This window comes from Amphimedon queenslandica, unplaced genomic scaffold (assembly GCF_000090795.2).
Source record: "Amphimedon queenslandica unplaced genomic scaffold, v1.1 AMPQUscaffold_12747, whole genome shotgun sequence".
Taxonomy (NCBI): Eukaryota; Metazoa; Porifera; class Demospongiae; order Haplosclerida; family Niphatidae; genus Amphimedon; species Amphimedon queenslandica.
In genome coordinates, this window is record NW_003547017.1 from 1 (window position 1) to 18,505 (window position 18,505).

The 18,505-nt window shown below is 33.7% G+C and overlaps 1 protein-coding gene, 3 long non-coding RNA genes and 1 pseudogene across 7 annotated transcripts; 4 read left to right on the plus strand and 1 right to left on the minus strand.

Moving 5' to 3' along the window:
- The first annotated feature begins 6 nt into the window (after positions 1 to 6).
- Positions 7 to 3,574, plus strand: LOC105314609 (protein Red-like; annotated as a pseudogene).
- Positions 3,575 to 4,401: 827 nt separating this feature from the next.
- LOC109580150 (uncharacterized) lies at positions 4,402 to 9,339 on the plus strand. Of its 4 annotated transcripts, XR_002187280.1 has the most exons (9): positions 4,402 to 4,494; positions 4,807 to 4,914; positions 5,226 to 5,289; positions 5,348 to 5,424; positions 5,524 to 5,738; positions 7,330 to 7,461; positions 7,514 to 7,944; positions 8,833 to 8,974; positions 9,021 to 9,339. It is a non-coding gene; the product is annotated as an uncharacterized LOC109580150 (long non-coding RNA). The 4 variants fall into 4 exon arrangements; XR_002187281.1 differs by lacking the exons at positions 7,330 to 7,461; positions 7,514 to 7,944; XR_002187279.1 differs by lacking the exons at positions 7,330 to 7,461; positions 7,514 to 7,944; positions 8,833 to 8,974; positions 9,021 to 9,339 and adding an exon at positions 6,755 to 7,127.
- A 2,664-nt stretch (positions 9,340 to 12,003) lies between these two features.
- LOC109586910 (uncharacterized) lies at positions 12,004 to 13,518 on the plus strand. Its single transcript, XM_020003138.1, has 6 exons — positions 12,004 to 12,196; positions 12,247 to 12,519; positions 12,571 to 12,927; positions 12,989 to 13,127; positions 13,180 to 13,209; positions 13,260 to 13,518. The coding sequence occupies exons 1-6, from the start codon at positions 12,112 to 12,114 to the stop codon at positions 13,402 to 13,404; spliced, it is 1,029 nt and encodes a 342-aa protein (XP_019858697.1). The 5' UTR covers positions 12,004 to 12,111; the 3' UTR covers positions 13,405 to 13,518.
- A 733-nt stretch (positions 13,519 to 14,251) lies between these two features.
- On the plus strand, positions 14,252 to 17,640 carry LOC109586912 (uncharacterized). Its single transcript, XR_002187278.1, has 4 exons — positions 14,252 to 14,338; positions 14,948 to 15,058; positions 15,113 to 15,229; positions 17,522 to 17,640. It is a non-coding gene; the product is annotated as an uncharacterized LOC109586912 (long non-coding RNA).
- A 101-nt stretch (positions 17,641 to 17,741) lies between these two features.
- Positions 17,742 to 18,448, minus strand: LOC109586911 (uncharacterized). The gene is made up of 3 exons (XR_002187277.1): positions 18,154 to 18,448; positions 17,950 to 18,085; positions 17,742 to 17,900 (listed from the first exon to the last, which is right to left on the minus strand). It is a non-coding gene; the product is annotated as an uncharacterized LOC109586911 (long non-coding RNA).
- Between the last annotated feature and the right edge of the window lie 57 nt (positions 18,449 to 18,505).

Below are 18,505 nucleotides of genomic sequence, written 5' to 3' on the forward strand. Positions count from 1 at the left end.
TGTTATTTATTACCCGTTGCTATACAGAAGGACAGCTGGTCAGTTGTCTAGCGATGATTTTGGACAGCTACTAATGACTCCTCGGTCGACTGGTGGAGCTGGAGGAGGAGGAGTAGCAACACCCATAGATCAGCTGCTGCCGGTGGAGTCGTGGCAAAGGAGGCACCTGGGTCTGAAAAAAAAGCCATCAAAGTATATTCAGTTGTATGATTTAGTACATTTTTGTGTTATAGTAATGCATCAAAAGCTAATAAGTTCGAACCAAGAAGGAAGAGGTTAGAATCTAGCATTGTAATGATTTATCGTAAGACGCACGTGTGCATGGGTATTAGAGTCGACATGTATGCGACTCTATTAAACTCTTCATGTCCGGTTGTGGCGGGCGAGTGCTGATTTTGTGCGTTTAGCAATGTTCTTTTAGTGATAATTTACCTATTACATTCTTAGCCTATGGTACACGAACATATGCATTTACACTGCGTAATTTCAACCCAGCATATGTTACATTATACTTGAGTGTTTGTGATCAGGGCATGTACATGTACTGTGGAAGGACAGCCTCGTGTAGTGGGATAGTGTCATCAATGTTACGTTTAAGGAAAGAGTTGCATAATTTTAGCTACCCATGTACATGTATATACTGTTGATATTTCGAAAGTTAGATTATAAATGCAACTCTTCAGTGTAATGTCTGCTAGCATTCCCATTGGATTCGTTGTTTCCGATTTTTAACAGTCATTGGTGATTCGATCGTGATTTAATATGCATGTACGTGTACATTGCCTGTTTTAATCAGCCTATGAAATGAGGGATTTACGTATTTGCGGAAACAGTCTTACATGCATGTTCGTGTTTGAATTATTATTTTGATTTCTGATTATTAATTAGCATTAAAAGTACAGCCAACTGAATTATTAGGCACTGATTATTGTTGGTTTTTACACTATGCGTTGCGAATGACACTATACATGTGCATAGACTATTAATGATATTGTTTTTAATTGCTGTTTGTGTTTAGTGCTAATAGTGAATGGTGGGCTGAGTTGCATAAGGAAGAAGAAGATGAGAGAATTGCTGAATGGTCCAAGAACTATCAGGACAGGATAACTAATAGGTATAAATGACATGACAGTCAAACCTGTACACTTTGAGACCCAATAAAACTGTGCTGATCATGGTAGCGTCCATCTTTTCAGTCATTAATGCCAAGAGCCTTGGACTCTTGTTAATACACGTTTGTAATGCATGTGGCATGCTGTCCTTCCTGATTATAGAAGCGTTCCTATTGTAGAGGGTTCGGCAGGTCTGTACATATGTACATGCATGTATGTTGTACCTGCATGCATGAACATTTAATATGCATGTACATGACCGGTAACATTATGTATTGTATTCATGCAAGCATCCTGTAGTATCTATCGTGTGTGTATAATGAATGATGAATAAGAGGTAATGCAATCTTCTGCGTGTACGTGCACGCAAGTGTATGTGACATCAGTACTTGTAGCAATTAATGCATGGACATGTGAGTCTGTGTATAAATATTGTAAACATGTGCATGCATAACATGTGCATTATTATCCTATTCATTATAGGCAAAATAAAAGAGAGATGGTATAGGTAGTGATGTACCAGTTAGCAATGACACACTACATCAGGCAAAACCACCAGAGCACTGTATGCCTAATGTATGATTTATACATAGAATATATTACACCACATAGCCAATCAAATCAAAAAAGGTTACATTTAAATCAGAGGGTTTCGTTAGTAATTTAAATTCCTGAGATGCTTTGATTTTGAATGAAGGAAATTTTGTGTATCGCTAAACTTTTGGTGATGGCTAGTTTTAGTTTGGCCATGATATGCCATTGTGCATGTGTGCATGTGGTAATACTGACAAATGACTATCATTATTAAAGTACAAATTGACTGAAATTCTCTTTAAAATATGATTTCATACTCTACTTTTTATTGGTTGTATTTTTATTTACGCTGTATTTATTTATTTATTTATTTATTTATTTATTTATTTATTTATTAGTTCAAGGATGTCAGAGAAGAGAAAGCAGCTCATTGCCAATTGTAAATATTTCCATGGTGATATGGAACACACTCATCTTGTCAAGGATTAGACTATGCACTCTTACAGAAGGTGTGATAAAGCTATACAATACATGTACATGTTCATTTAGATGCATGGTAATTTTAGAGGGGGGGGGAATTATGACAAATCTGGCAATTTGATAGTCATAAAACTCATCATCTCAAACCATTATGTGCATGGCCAATGACACATAGCCACAAAGCTGCCAAATTAAATTAAAAAACCCAAGAATTTAGCAAATTGTTGATATTTATTCCCTTCAAAATTACCTGTATAGTGCGCATAGACAGCTACACGTGTACATACTTGTAGGTTAATGTACATGGCTTTATTGAAAGAAAATTTTTAGAACATTAGTGCATGAGTTAAATGTTGCTAGATACATTTATTATTAATGTACAAGTTTACGTGAATTAATTCTGAAGAGCTATTTCAACCTAACACTTACCCGTCAGTCCATTTGTTTCTTCTACATGTACATGTACATGTACATTGTATTTTAAGAGATTTTGCCTTTCTTGCTAAAAAATTAGTATAGACATTAATTGTACTCTAACTATTTTTACATGTACATGTATCTGTATGTGAGAGGTTGTAATCTACTCTACATGTACATTGTAGATGTAGGTACATGTACAGTAATTATAGTTTCTTCCTTATTTGCAATACTACAATGCTGAAACATTTACCATTTTGCTCACGTCATTAGCCTTGTACAATTAATTATGTGTGTACATGCTTTACGTGCACTCTACATGCTGATAATTTACATGCACATGTAGGTGCAATGTCTACATTATATCATTATACACGTACATACAAGCATATATACTTAGCATGCTTTGTGGGAACACTAAGTGCGCTAAACAGCATGAGCTTCATGAGCTGACGGACACTGCAATAGACATACATGTACATGCATACATAGCTTTTTGAGTAACTTTAAAATTGTTTTAAAATCCAAGTTTGATAGAAATCAGCTCAAACTTTCTACACAACATAAGAACATGTATATGTATCCAATAGAATAATTAAAATGATGAATTCTCACCCGGTCAATTTTGTGGAAATTTGCCCAGATATCCTGTACTAGTACAGGGACTTTAGCCTCGTTTTTGAGTAACTTTATAATTTCATAAAAAATCAAAGGTTGATCAGAATCGGAGAATAATATGTCATGTATTCTTTCTTATGGAAGTTCACAGTGAAATGGTGGTACGCGATCAAGAAGCTGAAGAGATTAAGAAATACGAGAGAAGAAAGAAAGAAGAAAAGGAAAAGAAGAGATCTATCAGTGTTAGTGAGGAGGGATCAATCAAGTCAAAACTAGGTTAGGACTCAGTTATCTTTTTGTTACTTGAATTTGTGTATTCAATAGCAAAAAACATACGTCCTATTGTCTTTCAAACAAATGCCCCGGAAAAGAATGAATTCTTTCTACCAGGAAAAACGGTTAGTACTGTATGATGTGTACATGTATGTGATGTACATGTAGTTTGTGCATTATTTTCACCATTTGTACATATACACTACATAAGTGATTGCTGTTTCCTTGATACTACATATACTTGCAAAAGTTTCATTAATAATGTGAATGAAGTGATACAGTAATGTTTGTTACTGAAACTATATAGAATATTAGTTTAAATATTCTTAAGATTATCATATAGCGGGTATATTCCATTTGAGTTTAATGTTGTTCTCATTCCTTGTGGAACGAACATTTTCCAAACATAAAGGGCGTTTCCTCAATGCCACATGTCCAAAATGGCTGCTCAGAACAAAAATTCTAATCCTGCTTAGAACGAACATTTTTCCAGACGAAATATACCTGCTATACGGTATTCCACCACCTTGGATCCATATACTGTAGCTGGCATTATATTTCTTCTCACAAAGACTTACTTGTACACCTACATGCAGGGCATGTAGCTCCAACTTAGCTGATGGATGGGCTGGGACTTGGGTGAGTCCAGTTTTAACTCTGGTATTTGGGTATTTCACTTCTAAAGTTCAATAAGAACTTGCTAATTGCTTATATGCAGCTGTGAGCACTTGTAAGTAATCTGGTGTGGCTTGTGGCTGGCTGTCAACACTTTAGACAAGAAAAGGTTACGTTACATCTAATGAATCTCATTATAGGCCTAAGGTCACTTTACCTTCTAATGCTTCAAAGTTGCTAGATGTACATGTACATGAATTTTATATTCTTCTTAAGATAGTAATTCCTAGATATTCCCAAGATTATTTTAAATAAATAGTTATAGCCTATTTATACTTTATTTATATTGTTAGGCATATATGTGTTTGAATTGGATGATGAATATGAGGAGAGTGATATTCCTACCACTTTAATAAAAAGGAAAGCTGATTGCCCAATGTTAGAGGTAAAGGTTACATTGTATTTATGTACTGTACATGTGTAGACATGCTAGACAATTGTGTAGCATACAAATACTTTTTGTGGGTAGAGTGAGTCCATGAAGTGAATCACTGTGCATGTATCAGGAATGATTTTTATGAAAATGTACTTATTTGTATCCTTTTAAATTGTAGCTTTTTGAATAAATCATGCATCGATAGTATATTAGACACTCAATATGCAATACATGTACATGTATTGTTGTAATCCTAGAATGCACCTGTGCATTATAGGTGTACACATTAATGTTGTTATTTATATCTTTCATTATTATTAGTGTCAGGCTACATTAATGACAAATGAAATTGTTATCAATGAATTGACACAAATCCTGTCTTACTTATGACGAATTAAGAGTCTAAGAAAATGAAGAAGAAAGAGAAAGGTGCGTACGGTTTCCATTTAATAATAAAAATTGTGTTTACATTGTACTTACATGCGTACATGTACATGTACATAAGTATAGCACAATTACATTGCAATTACTACATGATTCTGGCCCCTGAAAAACATATTGTACATTAATTTAGAGTTACAATAATTATAGCATAATTTCAAATAATTAATTTGGCTTAATTTTTTTCTGTTTAATGTCTAAAATTTCATTGCAAAAATCATTTGCACTAAAACAGGTATGATAGAAATTAAAGTGATTTGTTGCAAGAGCATGTACATGTAAACTTTTTTTTATCGCAGAGGTACAAGTTAAAATGAGTAATTTTTCAGCTCCTAAGAAACCAGCTGTGCAAAAGGAAGAGAGGTTTGTCACACACTATTAAGTACATGTGCTCTCACTCATTATTGCCTTTTATGAATAGAAAAGTTTATTGTTACTGGAGCATTGGTGATGTGGCTGTATCTCCATCTCCATGCCTCTACGTTCTCTATTAAATAGGTAAATTAGTATGCCTGTTTTAGTATGTCTTCGTGATTCATAATAGTATGGTGTACATGCAGAATATGTACTTGTGTTTTACCTATTCTAACCTAAAAGAGCATGGGGGTAGAAAATTGGACCACACACACCACTTGTTGCATTCTATGATGATGCTTGAATTTCTGGATTCTGTACTGTCACCATGCTGTACAATACATTCTACACCACTCATGCTATTTTTACAGTACATCTCTCTCACTCAGTTTCATCCCACTTCAATGAGAATTGGAGGATTGTCTCAAGAGCTGCCACATCTCCTGAATCATTTTAAGGTAAACCCTTTATTACCTGACCTAAGGGGATGCATACATGTACTTTGCCACTCTTTGCTACACTGCACGCTACCCTACAGATTTTGTTAATTTCATCCCCTTCCTTGCAATCACCTTGTGTTGAGTCCATTCTATTGCCACCATGGGCACATCATGACAAATAGTGACTTTTATACAACTACTTTGCGTTCACACATACCCAATTTGAAATAATTGTGCCTTTGTTATAGCCTGTGGGCAGGGATGGGGTAATGAGATAACGTAGTTGTATTGGTAATAGTAAAGATTAGATTTGTTACAATAACTATACAGGAGATGGAAAACTTAAATAAAAAGGCAGTAATTGCATGAAAAGTAATATATTACATGTGTAAATAGTTACATACAAAAAACAACAAAAGCCTTTTGTCATTAAAGTTTAAACAGTTTTGAGCTCCTTTTGTTCCATTCAAAGTCCTGAACTTCTTATTTTTGCTGTAATTTGGCCAAAGGCCATGAGGGATTTTTAATCAATTTTAAAATTCATAAAAAATTCAATTTCGATAGGAACCAGCTTAAACTTTTTACGTAACATAGGTACACGTATGTTCATCAAAGAATTTTACAACTTTATTTTTGATGAAATTTGGCCCGAGACCTTGTACTTTGTCTTGTGTAGCCAGCCCCTCCCACTGCGAGGAGGGAGTGGGAGAGGCTGGCTATGCAAGACTGCTATAGTATAGGTGCTTTCGCTCAGTTTTTAGCAACTTTGAAAATATTTTTAAAATCCAATTTTGATTTAAATCAGCTCAAATTTTCTACACAACGTAAGTGCATGTATATGTACTGAAGTCTGTAATTGAAATGGAGAATTCTCTGACATATTTGTATTAACTTGATGGACTCTGCTGTATTGTGATAGTAATAGTGATTAAATAAAATTTTTTTGTAGTATTAATTATAATAGAGATACAGTATGCTGTAATAATAACAATAACAGTGTATTATAACACTTTTGTATGTAACTGACCCTGTAGGTAGTTCAAAATTGGTCCATTGAAATCTTAAAGACTTAACACTGATCATTGAAATCTGAACTTTGTCATAATTACATGTATTTACTCCTCAGAATTACTAGAAGTGTCTCTTGTCTCATAACTTCCAATTGCAATGTGATGCCACTGCTACAGTACCTTTATAGTTAAAACTACTTACAATTAGTTTGATAAGTGTATTCCTTGTGCTAGCAAATTTTATGATGATTTTGAGCTTTTGATTTGCATCATAGGGGTCTTTAAATTCAAATTTTTATTTTAAAATCCAATTTTATTTAAAGTTTTTTTTATAAATAGAATTTTGTGGGGTTAAACTTTTACGATAGATGTGAAATGAATTATTATGGTGTTTTAATTTTTTAATGTGTGATTGTGTTATGAATTTCATGGGCTTGATACTTTACAAATTAGTGCTAACAGTAAAAATAGTAAAAATTAATTCTCTGTAAAATTTGTACCCATACAGTATCCTTTGCTCAGTCTGCTGCTGTGATTTTACTGTATAAGAAAGTGGCTCCTCATCCAGATGTTCACTGTGATTGCTTTCTTTGTTGTAGGTACATGATATGTCCTCTCAGTGGCCACTCCATACTTTGGGTGCTGTTTAGGCTAAGGGATCCCATGACCATAGTCTACTTTCACTAGCTGACCCTGGGCCTATCTTGTTATACTATACATTGATTGTTATGGTATGACCTTCCCAAATGCATGCCCTCGCTGAGTTACTTTACCTTTTTCAAGGGATGTCCGATTGCCGGTTTTCTCCAGAGAATGGATTGTTTTCTGGAGTAGATCTACCTTTCGCCAAGCCTGGTTCATATGGCTAGTTCAGCCTCTGACCTAAGTAAGGGCATTTACACTTTGTTAAGAGAAGTTCAGGTCGGGATAATTTTTGTGTAAGTCATAAGATTTGATGTCATCATTGGAGGCCTGATGATGACTTAATACAGTGAATATTTTACCAATATCAGCTAGACCTGACATTGCTGTTTTGGAAGATGATTGCCATTACTCCACCAGAGTTGCCCACTATCAGCACTAAGAGGAGGTCATAATCGAGATTGGCCCTTTGGATGATTTCTCATCAAGCTCAGTCAACTCAAAAATTCCTAGTATTGGCCACTTAAGTTGTTATTCTCTACACAGCTGGCTTGGTGTTATCATTATCAAAGGTAATTAAATTCATGCTCTCGGGTTATTTTAACTGTTGGAATGAAAATGAGTGGAGCTCTCCCCCTTTGCTCTGATTCTAAACTATCTCTAACTAGACTACTCATTAGTTATTATTTCTCTTTATACTGCTTGCCAGTTGGAATTATTATGTACATTATGTTCAAGTCATTCTATCTGTCTCACATTTTATGGCATATTTCAAAATAATTCAGCTTGACCTGTCACTGTCAAGGCTATAGGCATAGATGTTTAATGTCCATGTATTAATCCTTTGGTTTGCAGGCATCCAGTTGTGATGTCAATGTAATATAACTGACTTTGTATCGATTACCACATAAAAAGGAAGGGAGCAATAAAAACAATGTATGATGGATAACTGGAGTTGTATGGCAACACTGAATCATTGAAAGCAATAGATACCATGTGAAAGCATATATTGTTGAATACCTTTTTAGATTGAATTTATTGTCTTTTCATGATGACTTATACATACACTCATTAATTAACGGTAGCTGCTTTATTGACTAAGCTAATAATTATGTGCTTTATCATTTATACAACATTGTGTGATTGATGTGAATTTGCCATATAAAAAGTATCATGTTTTTACATATTTTTACTTGATCACATATTCCCTAAATGAAAGAGAAAAAAGAAGTACATGTAGGTAGGAGCCTCTTGCTATTATGTTCCAATTACATTCGAATAACAAACATTCAGTCTTAATGTAAATTCATTACTTAAGTACACAAACACTTCCTAGCAATAGCTGCAATACATTGTTCTATTATGCTAAAAAGTTTTTGCCTGATGTGTTTATCTTTTGGTTTTGTATAATCTACTTTGACATTACAACACAATTTGTATATTTATTTTCATTTATGCAGGGTTTACCTTATTAATGGTAAGTAAAATTGAAGAGAACCAAAGACTCACATCAGCTTATAGACAAGATGACAGTGTCAGTACTAGTGGTTGTATTCTTGTTGAGTGTCAGTAAAATTATTAGTCAATGTCCACCTTCCTCAGGTAAGACACTATAGATGTGTATAATAAGAACTATATGTTTGTATAGGTATCTACCTGATGCATAATGGAAACTGTTATACTAATGGATCATATTTCTTAGATGATGACATTAAAGGATACAGTAACAGTATCCAGTGTGTATTAGCTGGTATTACTCTGAATGGTGGAGAGTGGGTTACTAATAATGGATCATCAATTGACTGTAGCACTGATCCTCTTCGTTGTAATGTCATGTCTTCACCTGATACTACTGTTGGCCTTTATATTAATGGAGACATTGAACTATTTGATGATGGCTGGTACAAGTGTTGTCTACCAACTGATTGTTCAGATTCAAACACTAACATAATCTTTGCTAATATATATAGTAAGCTATTCATTTTGCATATAAGACTAATTGTATGCTGTATTATTGCTGTAGTATTGGCACAGATTGAAGATATCAGTGTTGATCTTCCTTCTGATATAACAGTTCTTCCTCAAACATACACACTACGTGCTGTTAAAATTGGCCAATATGATATTGATACTGCTGATTGGTACTATGAGACAGCTAGTACTAGCATTGAACTTTGCAGTGTGAATAAATACCAATACAATTGTACTAATGATAATGGAATTGCAATAGATAAAGGTAATGGAAGATGGGAATATACTCTGATTGTTACGTGGGATGGAGATACTATCAATAGTGGAATACTGAGTCTATCAAGGAACTATGCAGATCATGAGTATAGATTTTATTTAAATGCCAGTGAAGTGATGAGAAATCGCTCAATTACAATCACAGGTAACTAAAATAATATAACATAATTTTATGGCACTCTATATATAGTTCCATCAACTGCTCCCTCTTTTCTCACTGAGGTCAACAAGACAGCTACCACTATCACTGTCAATTGGACTGCACTTCATTCATCTGATGCTGATGGATATGTAGTCAATGTCACTAGTGACACAGACACTGTGCAGACAATACAGGTGGAGGGAAGTAGTAATAATACAATCACACTGAATGGACTGAGAGGAGGAACAACTTATAGCATCACAGTCAGAGCCTATCAACAATTACTGGGACCTGCTAGTAGTACAATCAGGGTATTCACTCATTGTCAGCATGAAGGTATTTTGATTTGATAATGTGCTACAACATTACAAGCATTAATTTATTAGGTGTCTACTTAGCATTTGAAGGAAACTGCTTTGCTAATGGATCATATTTTCCAGATAGTAGCATCAAACCAAATCCCCTAGAGTGTGTATTGCCTGGTACTATTCTTGATGGTGGACAATGGGTTGGTCCCAATGGAGAAGTTGCTTGTCCTGGCAATAATTCAAATATTCAATGTACTAATGGGTCAGGTGCTAGTCTTAGTGTTCACATAAATTTAGGCAAGAATTTTCTTGAGCCATCTGGTGATGGCTGGTACAGGTGTTGTCTACCCACCAATTGCTCAGATCCTGATACTAACATCATCTTTGCTAATATATTCAGTAAGAAGACACTATAAGCACTTACAAAGATAATAATTTATATTTTAGAATTTGCACAGATACAATCATTTACTGTTGCTGATCTTCCTTCTGATATGACAGTATATCCTCAAGCATACAAACTAAATTGTATCAAAATTGGATTTCCTGAGTATGATATTAGAATGAACATTGGTACTACTGCACTTGCTAATTACATTGACTGTGATGATAGAACAGATGATTCCCATTGTATCGGTATTGTCATGGATAGTAATATGTACACAATGAGATATATTATTAACATCACATGGGATGGAGAGGCTGTCAGTAGTGAATCAATCAGTCAATCAGCCACTGGAGATCAAATGTATCAGTGTATAGTAGAAGTAACCAATCAACCTACTAGAATACGTAACACATTTATACAAGGTAACGAAAATTTACATATCATTTAGATTTTCTTATACTTTCAGTTCCAGACACTGCTCCCTCTTCTCTTACTGAGGTCAACAAGACAGCTACCACTATCACTGTCAGTTGGACTGCACTTGATTCATCTGATGCTGATGGATATGTAGTCAATGTCACTAGTGACACAGACACTGTGCAGACAGTACAGGTGGAGGGTAGTAATAATAATACAATCACACTAAATGGATTTAGAGGAGGAACAACTTATAGCATCACAGTCAGAGCATATCAACAATTACTGGGACCTGCTAGTAGTGCAATCAGTGTACAAACCTTACCAGGTATTGCTATTATGAACCTTTTAATGTACTTGTAACATTGTCGATGTATTTTTAGTTATTAATTCAATCAGTTGGACACTAGTCTCATCCATTGCACAACTCAATAGAACTCAATATTGTATTGATTGTCTCACAACTACTGATATAAATCCATCAACTGATGTTTACTGGTTAGTGAATGGAGTGATGAAGAGTAACTCAATGTATACATCAATTGATGTCCTGACATACAACAACACACTACTGGTATATCCTGATCCACTGGGAGTGTCAGTTAATGTTACCTGTATAGCAATAATTGGAGGAGTCAACTACAGTAAATCTGTGGAATTACATGGTATGATTATACTTTAATCAATTGTAAGAGAATTTTGTTTTTTTCCCAGCTCCTAATGGTCCTCCTAATCAAGTAAAAGGGTTTATATTAAATGAAACTAGTATCAAAGTGAACTGGACCAATTCATCAAAGGCTAATGGATATGTGATTGAGTATACTACTGGAGGTGTAACCAGGAATGTAGTATCTACCAGTGAAGATGAAGTTGTACTAACAAATCTCTTATCAATTAGTACCTATACCATCAGTGTGTACTCATATATAGATCTTCCTTCAGTTAATAGTACAGTAACAGTATTTAAATTTGATGGTGAGCTATTATCATTTAAAGAGTGCAATTGATATGTGTTCTAGTTCCTAGTCCAGTAACTAGTCTCTCAGTATCGAATGTCTCAACCACTAGTATTACAGTGAACTGGACTATTCCTAGTAGTGACAACTATGTAACATACTACACCATCTCCTATACTCCATCTTGTCCCCAGTTATCATCAGTAAATGATACAGTCTCTGTTGCTCCTCATGAATCCACTGCAACATATAGTTATACATTAATAGGTCTGTACAGTGGTATGAACTATACCATCACAGTGAGAGCTGGTAATGTACTAGGAGGATCTGATCCTAGTTTAACTGAGAATACTACTCTCCGAGCAGGTGTGTATAATCTTTATTTGAAATAACTAATGCATATTCCATTGATATAGTTACGACTGGAGTGCCTCAATTTGTATCTCTATTACAACCAATTAATAATCTCACTTGGAATGAAGTCGATTGCTCTAGGCGTAATGGTCTAATCACAGGCTATACAGTGAGGATCAGTAACAATAGTATCACATACAACCTCACCAGTACTGAGAGACATATCATATTAAATGATCTAGTATTTGGTACTGTGTATAACATCAGTGTAGCTGCTACGAATTCTGTTGGAAAAGGTCCCTTTAGTGATTCTATTGTAGTTGAGATAGGAATAGGTATGTATATAGTAATCAGCTATATGAGAATGCTTATGTTACTTTATTTAGTATCTAGTCCAGTTGAGTCGGTATCCAGTATCATGGACACTACATGGGCTGTTATCTCATGGAGTGTACCTAGCTATATTCCATCAGACCATCCCATTATCACATATGAGATAGGATACCATATGTTTCAGTCTGGTAACTGTTCAATCGTAGATGATGTTGATGTTTATTACATTAATACTCTTGCATTAAATCAAAATGTTTCCTGTGGTAGTACATTTACTATTATCACTGGTCTCTATAGTGACACTTGTTATATTTTTGGTTTGCGTCCATACACTGATAATGGATATGGTGCATGGACATTTATTACTAGTGAGACACTTACACTGCAATCACCTACAATGTCAATACATAGTAAGACCATTATGTTTATAATTTATGTGACTGTTTATTTTAAATTTAATAATGGATACAGTACCTTCAAGTCCAACACCATGTACATGTATCAGTACATCAACCAGTAGTGGTGGTGTTATTGCTGTTGGTGTACTAGGTGGTATATGGTTGATTCTACTGACTGTCATTGTTATTGTTCATGTTTACTATTTCCTAAGGTACTTTTTAATGCACATGATAAGTATGGAGTTCTTACTTTTCATAATTTAGAATGCAAGGTCTTCTTACTGCACAAGCAAAGTTAGCATTAATTTCTATATTACTAACTGTATACATTTATTGTATGATAGAACTGATGAAGATATTGCAATGCAAGTGTGTACACCATATGATCTTCATAAGACTGAAGTACCAAGTAAAGAGAATGAACGAGCATATGAAGAATGTGAAGCACCACCTGATGCAGCAACTGATGACTCAATTTATGACCTTTGAATATAGAGAAAGTATCAAATTATATTATCAATGTGTGATACAAAGTTGTTAACTTACTATACTGTAGATCTAGTGTAATACAGTTTTAGCTTTATAATACATTTCTTAGCATTAGATTACTATTATTGCAATTGCCATGCTAAGCAGAGTTGATGCTGACCAGACATCACAAATGTATTGGTGATCAAAAAACAAGATGGTGGCCAATGGATATAAAATCCAAATATTCATTCACGTGATTCCTAAAAGGAGTCTTACCAAACCCACTACATGTGGTTGTATCTCACTTGCTCTGTCTAAGTGTGTCCTTTACCTCTTCTCTTTATTAAGTTAACTTTAATGCACACTGTAAGATAAAGCCCTCACTTATCCTGCAAATATATTGCTATTCTATTCGTTGACTGTGGTAGTAGCTGGAGTCATTTATCAAGAAAAATAATTATCATGACATAATCAAGGAAAAGAGAGTGATTAGTGGTTTCTCTAATGTTTCATTTGTACCTGAACAACATATTATAATGCTGTTTTGTTCTTTTAGAACTATTACTAAACAGCACACTCATTTGCTAACAATAACTGTGTTAATCTTAACCATTATGTTATTTATTACCTGTTTGCTATTTTATTGATCCATCTTTTGTACACATATCAATATCATTATGAGTACTAATAGCAGTAATAGATACCTATAGCTATCAGTTTTTCTCTCCCAGAGAATTTATCATATCTCCTCCAGCATATCCATGCTCTGAGTTACTTGACCTTTTCCAGGCAAAGTCCTACTCCGGCACTCTCACAGAATCCACCTTATATGCATTTCCCCTGAGCTGCTTGACATGGGTGTTTAATTAGTCAATAATACTAATTAGCTCTTCAATACCAGTCTGTCCAATGTGTCCTATCCCTTCTCCACTAAAGACTGACACAGCTGATTGTAAGTCACTAGTTACATAAATTGGGTGCCTATTTCAGTTGCTTTTCATCTAGTTTTGGTATTTTGTAATGTATACGAGTCTCATTATTATCATTCTTATGTTGAATGATGATTGTAATAATGTTAGTTTGTGACATTCCTCTCTTGTTTAATTAATTTTTGGCCTGTTGTCTACGTTGTGTTATCTGTTCTGCTCTTGTTCTTATTCTTGTTGTTTGGCTAAAGTAATATTTTGGAGACATTACATTATTAAAGATAATGACATTTTATGTTGTCATAAAGGATTGTTAATACTGTCAGTTATCCTTTGATCATTTTTGTTAGGTGTTGTATCTAATACTGTAGGGTACGGGCTGTAAATTTTGTGAATTTTGATTTTGCTGATTTAATTTTTGCAAATTTATGCCATCTGCCATCTTGTACCCTATTAAAGTTTGATTTTCGTGGAAGCAATTTTTGTGAATTTTTAAAAAATTACAAAATCTGCAAAATTTACAGCCCTCAAAAAAGTCACCCTACAGTAACTTATAGTAGACTGAGAAGATATGAGAGACTGTACCAAATAAGCCAGCATATCCATCTTCTTTCAATCATTTTTATTAATTATAGGTCATAGCTTCCTCATTTATGATCTCTTCTACAATGATACATATGCATTCTTGCTGGCAATTATCAAGTAGCCTTTCATACTCATTAATTTCTATCACATTCAGTTAAAAGGTTAATTTATTCTTATTTATATTTACCATTGCATGATCTTTCATCACTATGAAGCTCATATCCAGACAAACATGTACACTGATAACTACCAATAGTATAAATGATGCCATCAGACACACTTACAGTGGTGACTAAAAAGAGAGAGGAGATGAAGAACAGGTTTTATATTAGGTAAATCCTCTTTTTCTTTTAATCAAAATTATTAAACTTAGGGTGAAGTGTGTTGAATTCTTTTGCCTGTATAAAACCTTGTAACCCATTCATATTTTACCCATTCAACATTATAATTTTTATGTTTTTGTTGTATCTCCAGCTAGACATCCACATATCTTCAGTCATTTTTAGAACTGCCTCAACCCTTTACCACCTGACATACATTACATGCCTATTATATAATTACATACTATAGTTTGTCTGTTGCCCTATGAGTTTCAATTAATTCTTTTCTCTCAAAGTAATGGCCACATGATGTATGTCTATGCTGCTGCTGCTGTAAGTACAGACATTGTTTGATATTTTTGTAAATAATACATGTACTGTTGCACTTGTACATTTGTACTTGTTGTTATGTATCTTCCTATGCATATTCACCTTGTATTGTAAGTGTCACATAAACTAGTCTATCCATTCCTACTATACTGGACCACAATCACTGTTTATTATACCTTGATAATACCTTTATAAGTAATCGTTCATCTAGCTTCTTGTACAACTTGATAGTATTGATAGTGATTTATGTAGCTCTATTTCTCCTTTCGACTATTTTACTGGTTACCATGATGCGTGCAAAGTGATGCTCACAATTTTATTAGTATGTCTCTCTTCTTCTCTCTCACTCATTATCATCTTTTCATCAATAGAAAAGTCTGTTGTTACTGGAGCTACTGTAAAGCATTGATGATATGGTTGTATCTCAGCCATGTTCTCTATTTGACTTGTAACTTAATTAACATACCTTTTATTGTATCTTTGTTATTCCTACTATGACATACATGTAGTATACATGTACATACTTACATTTTACAAATTATATTGCTGCTCTCTGATTTTGTGAAAAAAATTTTATGCACTGGGGGAGTAGTTGATATTCAGTATTGGATCACACATACCACTTATTGCATTAAGTATTAGTATCATGTACTGTATAATTGTCACCATGCATGATCATGCTCTTTTATGTACAATGCATGCTATTATGTATCTATTCTTTTTCCACATTAGTTTAATCCCACTTTATTAAAAGTAGAGGGTTATATCTGTAGCTCACATTTTCTCAACCATTTTGAGGTACTTACCTAATTTTATTCACTCAATGAGTTATATCCATACAGGCATTTGACCACTCTTTGTTATATACTGTTTCCCTAAAAAAATTATCCTTTCTATTATCTCTTCCTATACTTGTGTCATAATATTTAAAGCACATAATATGTGTCCATTCTACTGCCATAGGTGCACTACAAAAGGCCTTATATTTTAATATTGGTACATAGAATTCAGCCTTTAATTATCTTTTATTCAATAAATTAGACACTTATTATTGGCTTACTATTGCATTCACATATACCCATTATGACTGACTTTCTTCCTTATGGTATACTTATGTATTCCTTAGTCTTGTGACAATTTTTAAATTTTATCTCCACTCTTTCTCCAATAAGATTGTTCCATTACTATTGCATGTACAAGATTTTTATTTAAGTTTGTGCACTTGAAATTAACCCCAGCAATTAATGAAGTGTATTTTAATAATTTTTTTATTATAGCTAACCAGATCTTACTTTAAAATTGTCAATAATATTATTATTATTGTGATTGAGCCTTTTGAAAGTCAAAATGTACAAAATTTTACCAAAATTAAATTCTTAATTTTTATATTTTTATGATGCATATACATGTACTTAGGTTATGTAGAAAGTTTGAACTGATTCTGATCATAATTGATTATTTAAAAAATTTTTAAAGTTGCTCCAAAATTAGGCCAAGATCCTTGTACATGGTCTTGGGCCAAATATATTACCAAAATTGAAAGGAAATAATTTATTATAATTTACATGCATGTACTTGTATTGTGTAGAAACTTTAAACAAGTTTCAATCTAAAATAAATTTTTAAAGAATTTTTAAAGTTGCTCTGAAATTGGGCCAAGGTCCCTGTACTAGAGTACATGACCTCAGGCTAATTTTTGCAAATATTAAAAAAAATTCTCCATTTTATAATTTTTTTTTGTTACACATACATTTGCAGAAAGTGGGAACTGATTCCGATCAAAATTGGATTCTTTTATGAATTTTTAAAGTTGCTCAAAAAGCCATGGACTGTGTCAGCTCATGCATGAAACATCCTTTTAGCTCACTTATGATGCTTCCTGGAAAAATCCTGTCAGGAGGCTTTTATAATGTTAAAATGTGTATGTAAAGACATACTTATGTGTTTATAATTTTTTTATCAATTTTTTCAAAGGATACTTAATACCATTGATGCTATACCATCAGAATTATCAGTAACTAATGTTAACAAGCCGGTAATCATTACATTTGAGAGACTTCCCACTTCAACCATCAAACTTGATGCAGTAAATAATTATACAGCTATTACTATTACAATGAATTGATTGTTTTATTTTAAATTCACTTAACTGTTACTATTACACATTACTATTACCTACAATGATAACAAAAGCTATTTTAAACAAACATTGTTAATACTAATGAATTAATAATGCAGCAACTACATACATCTAACTAAACTATATAGTCTGTTAAATCTACTGAAAGTTAGCATATGTGCTGTGCAGTTTGAAGAACATATCAATCACATCATATATGGAGGTATACTGCTCCTGTGAAGAAACAATATTATTAATACACAATGATATATGTAGTATATACCAGTGTAGTGACAGCTCCTGGTTTAGTCCTTCTTATAGCTTTAGTCACTTGAAACACATCCACTACACCTTCTGCCTTACACTGTTCTAGAGCAATACTCACTGAGCAATAAACTCCTGAACGACTCACTGTATCACTACACACAAACACACACACACAAACAATAAATGATCATGAGTCTATCAGTACAATTCCCTTTTTTACCTACAGTGTACCACTACTGGTCCTCCTCCAATCTTTTGTTGTCTGTGTATAACATCATCAATAACTTGTAGGACAGTAAGCGGCTCTCTAACAATTCCGTCTGTAGGCCAATCTGTAACTTGAAATTGTATCACATCCCATGAACTACCATCTTTGTCTGAACGAATATGAATCTTTCTTTCAATGTATCCATTGCACTCATTGCTTGATTCAATTTTAACAAAATATTCTCCGTAATCAGCAGTACCTGACTCTTTCCAATATTGATGGCAACACTCCTACATGCAAGGTAAACAAGAGCAATTAGTATAAAATCTTTGCTTAGAATAATTGTGGCATTAAACAGTTAGTA

Coding starts and splice junctions, on each gene's coding strand:
- LOC109586910 (XM_020003138.1), top strand. CDS start 12,112: ATGAACTATACCATCACAGTGAGAGCTGGTAATGTACTAGGAGGATCT. Junction 12,520..12,570: donor TGTAGTTGAGATAGGAATAG/GTATGTATATAG, acceptor TACTTTATTTAG/TATCTAGTCCAGTTGAGTCG. Junction 12,928..12,988: donor ACCTACAATGTCAATACATA/GTAAGACCATTA, acceptor TAATGGATACAG/TACCTTCAAGTCCAACACCA.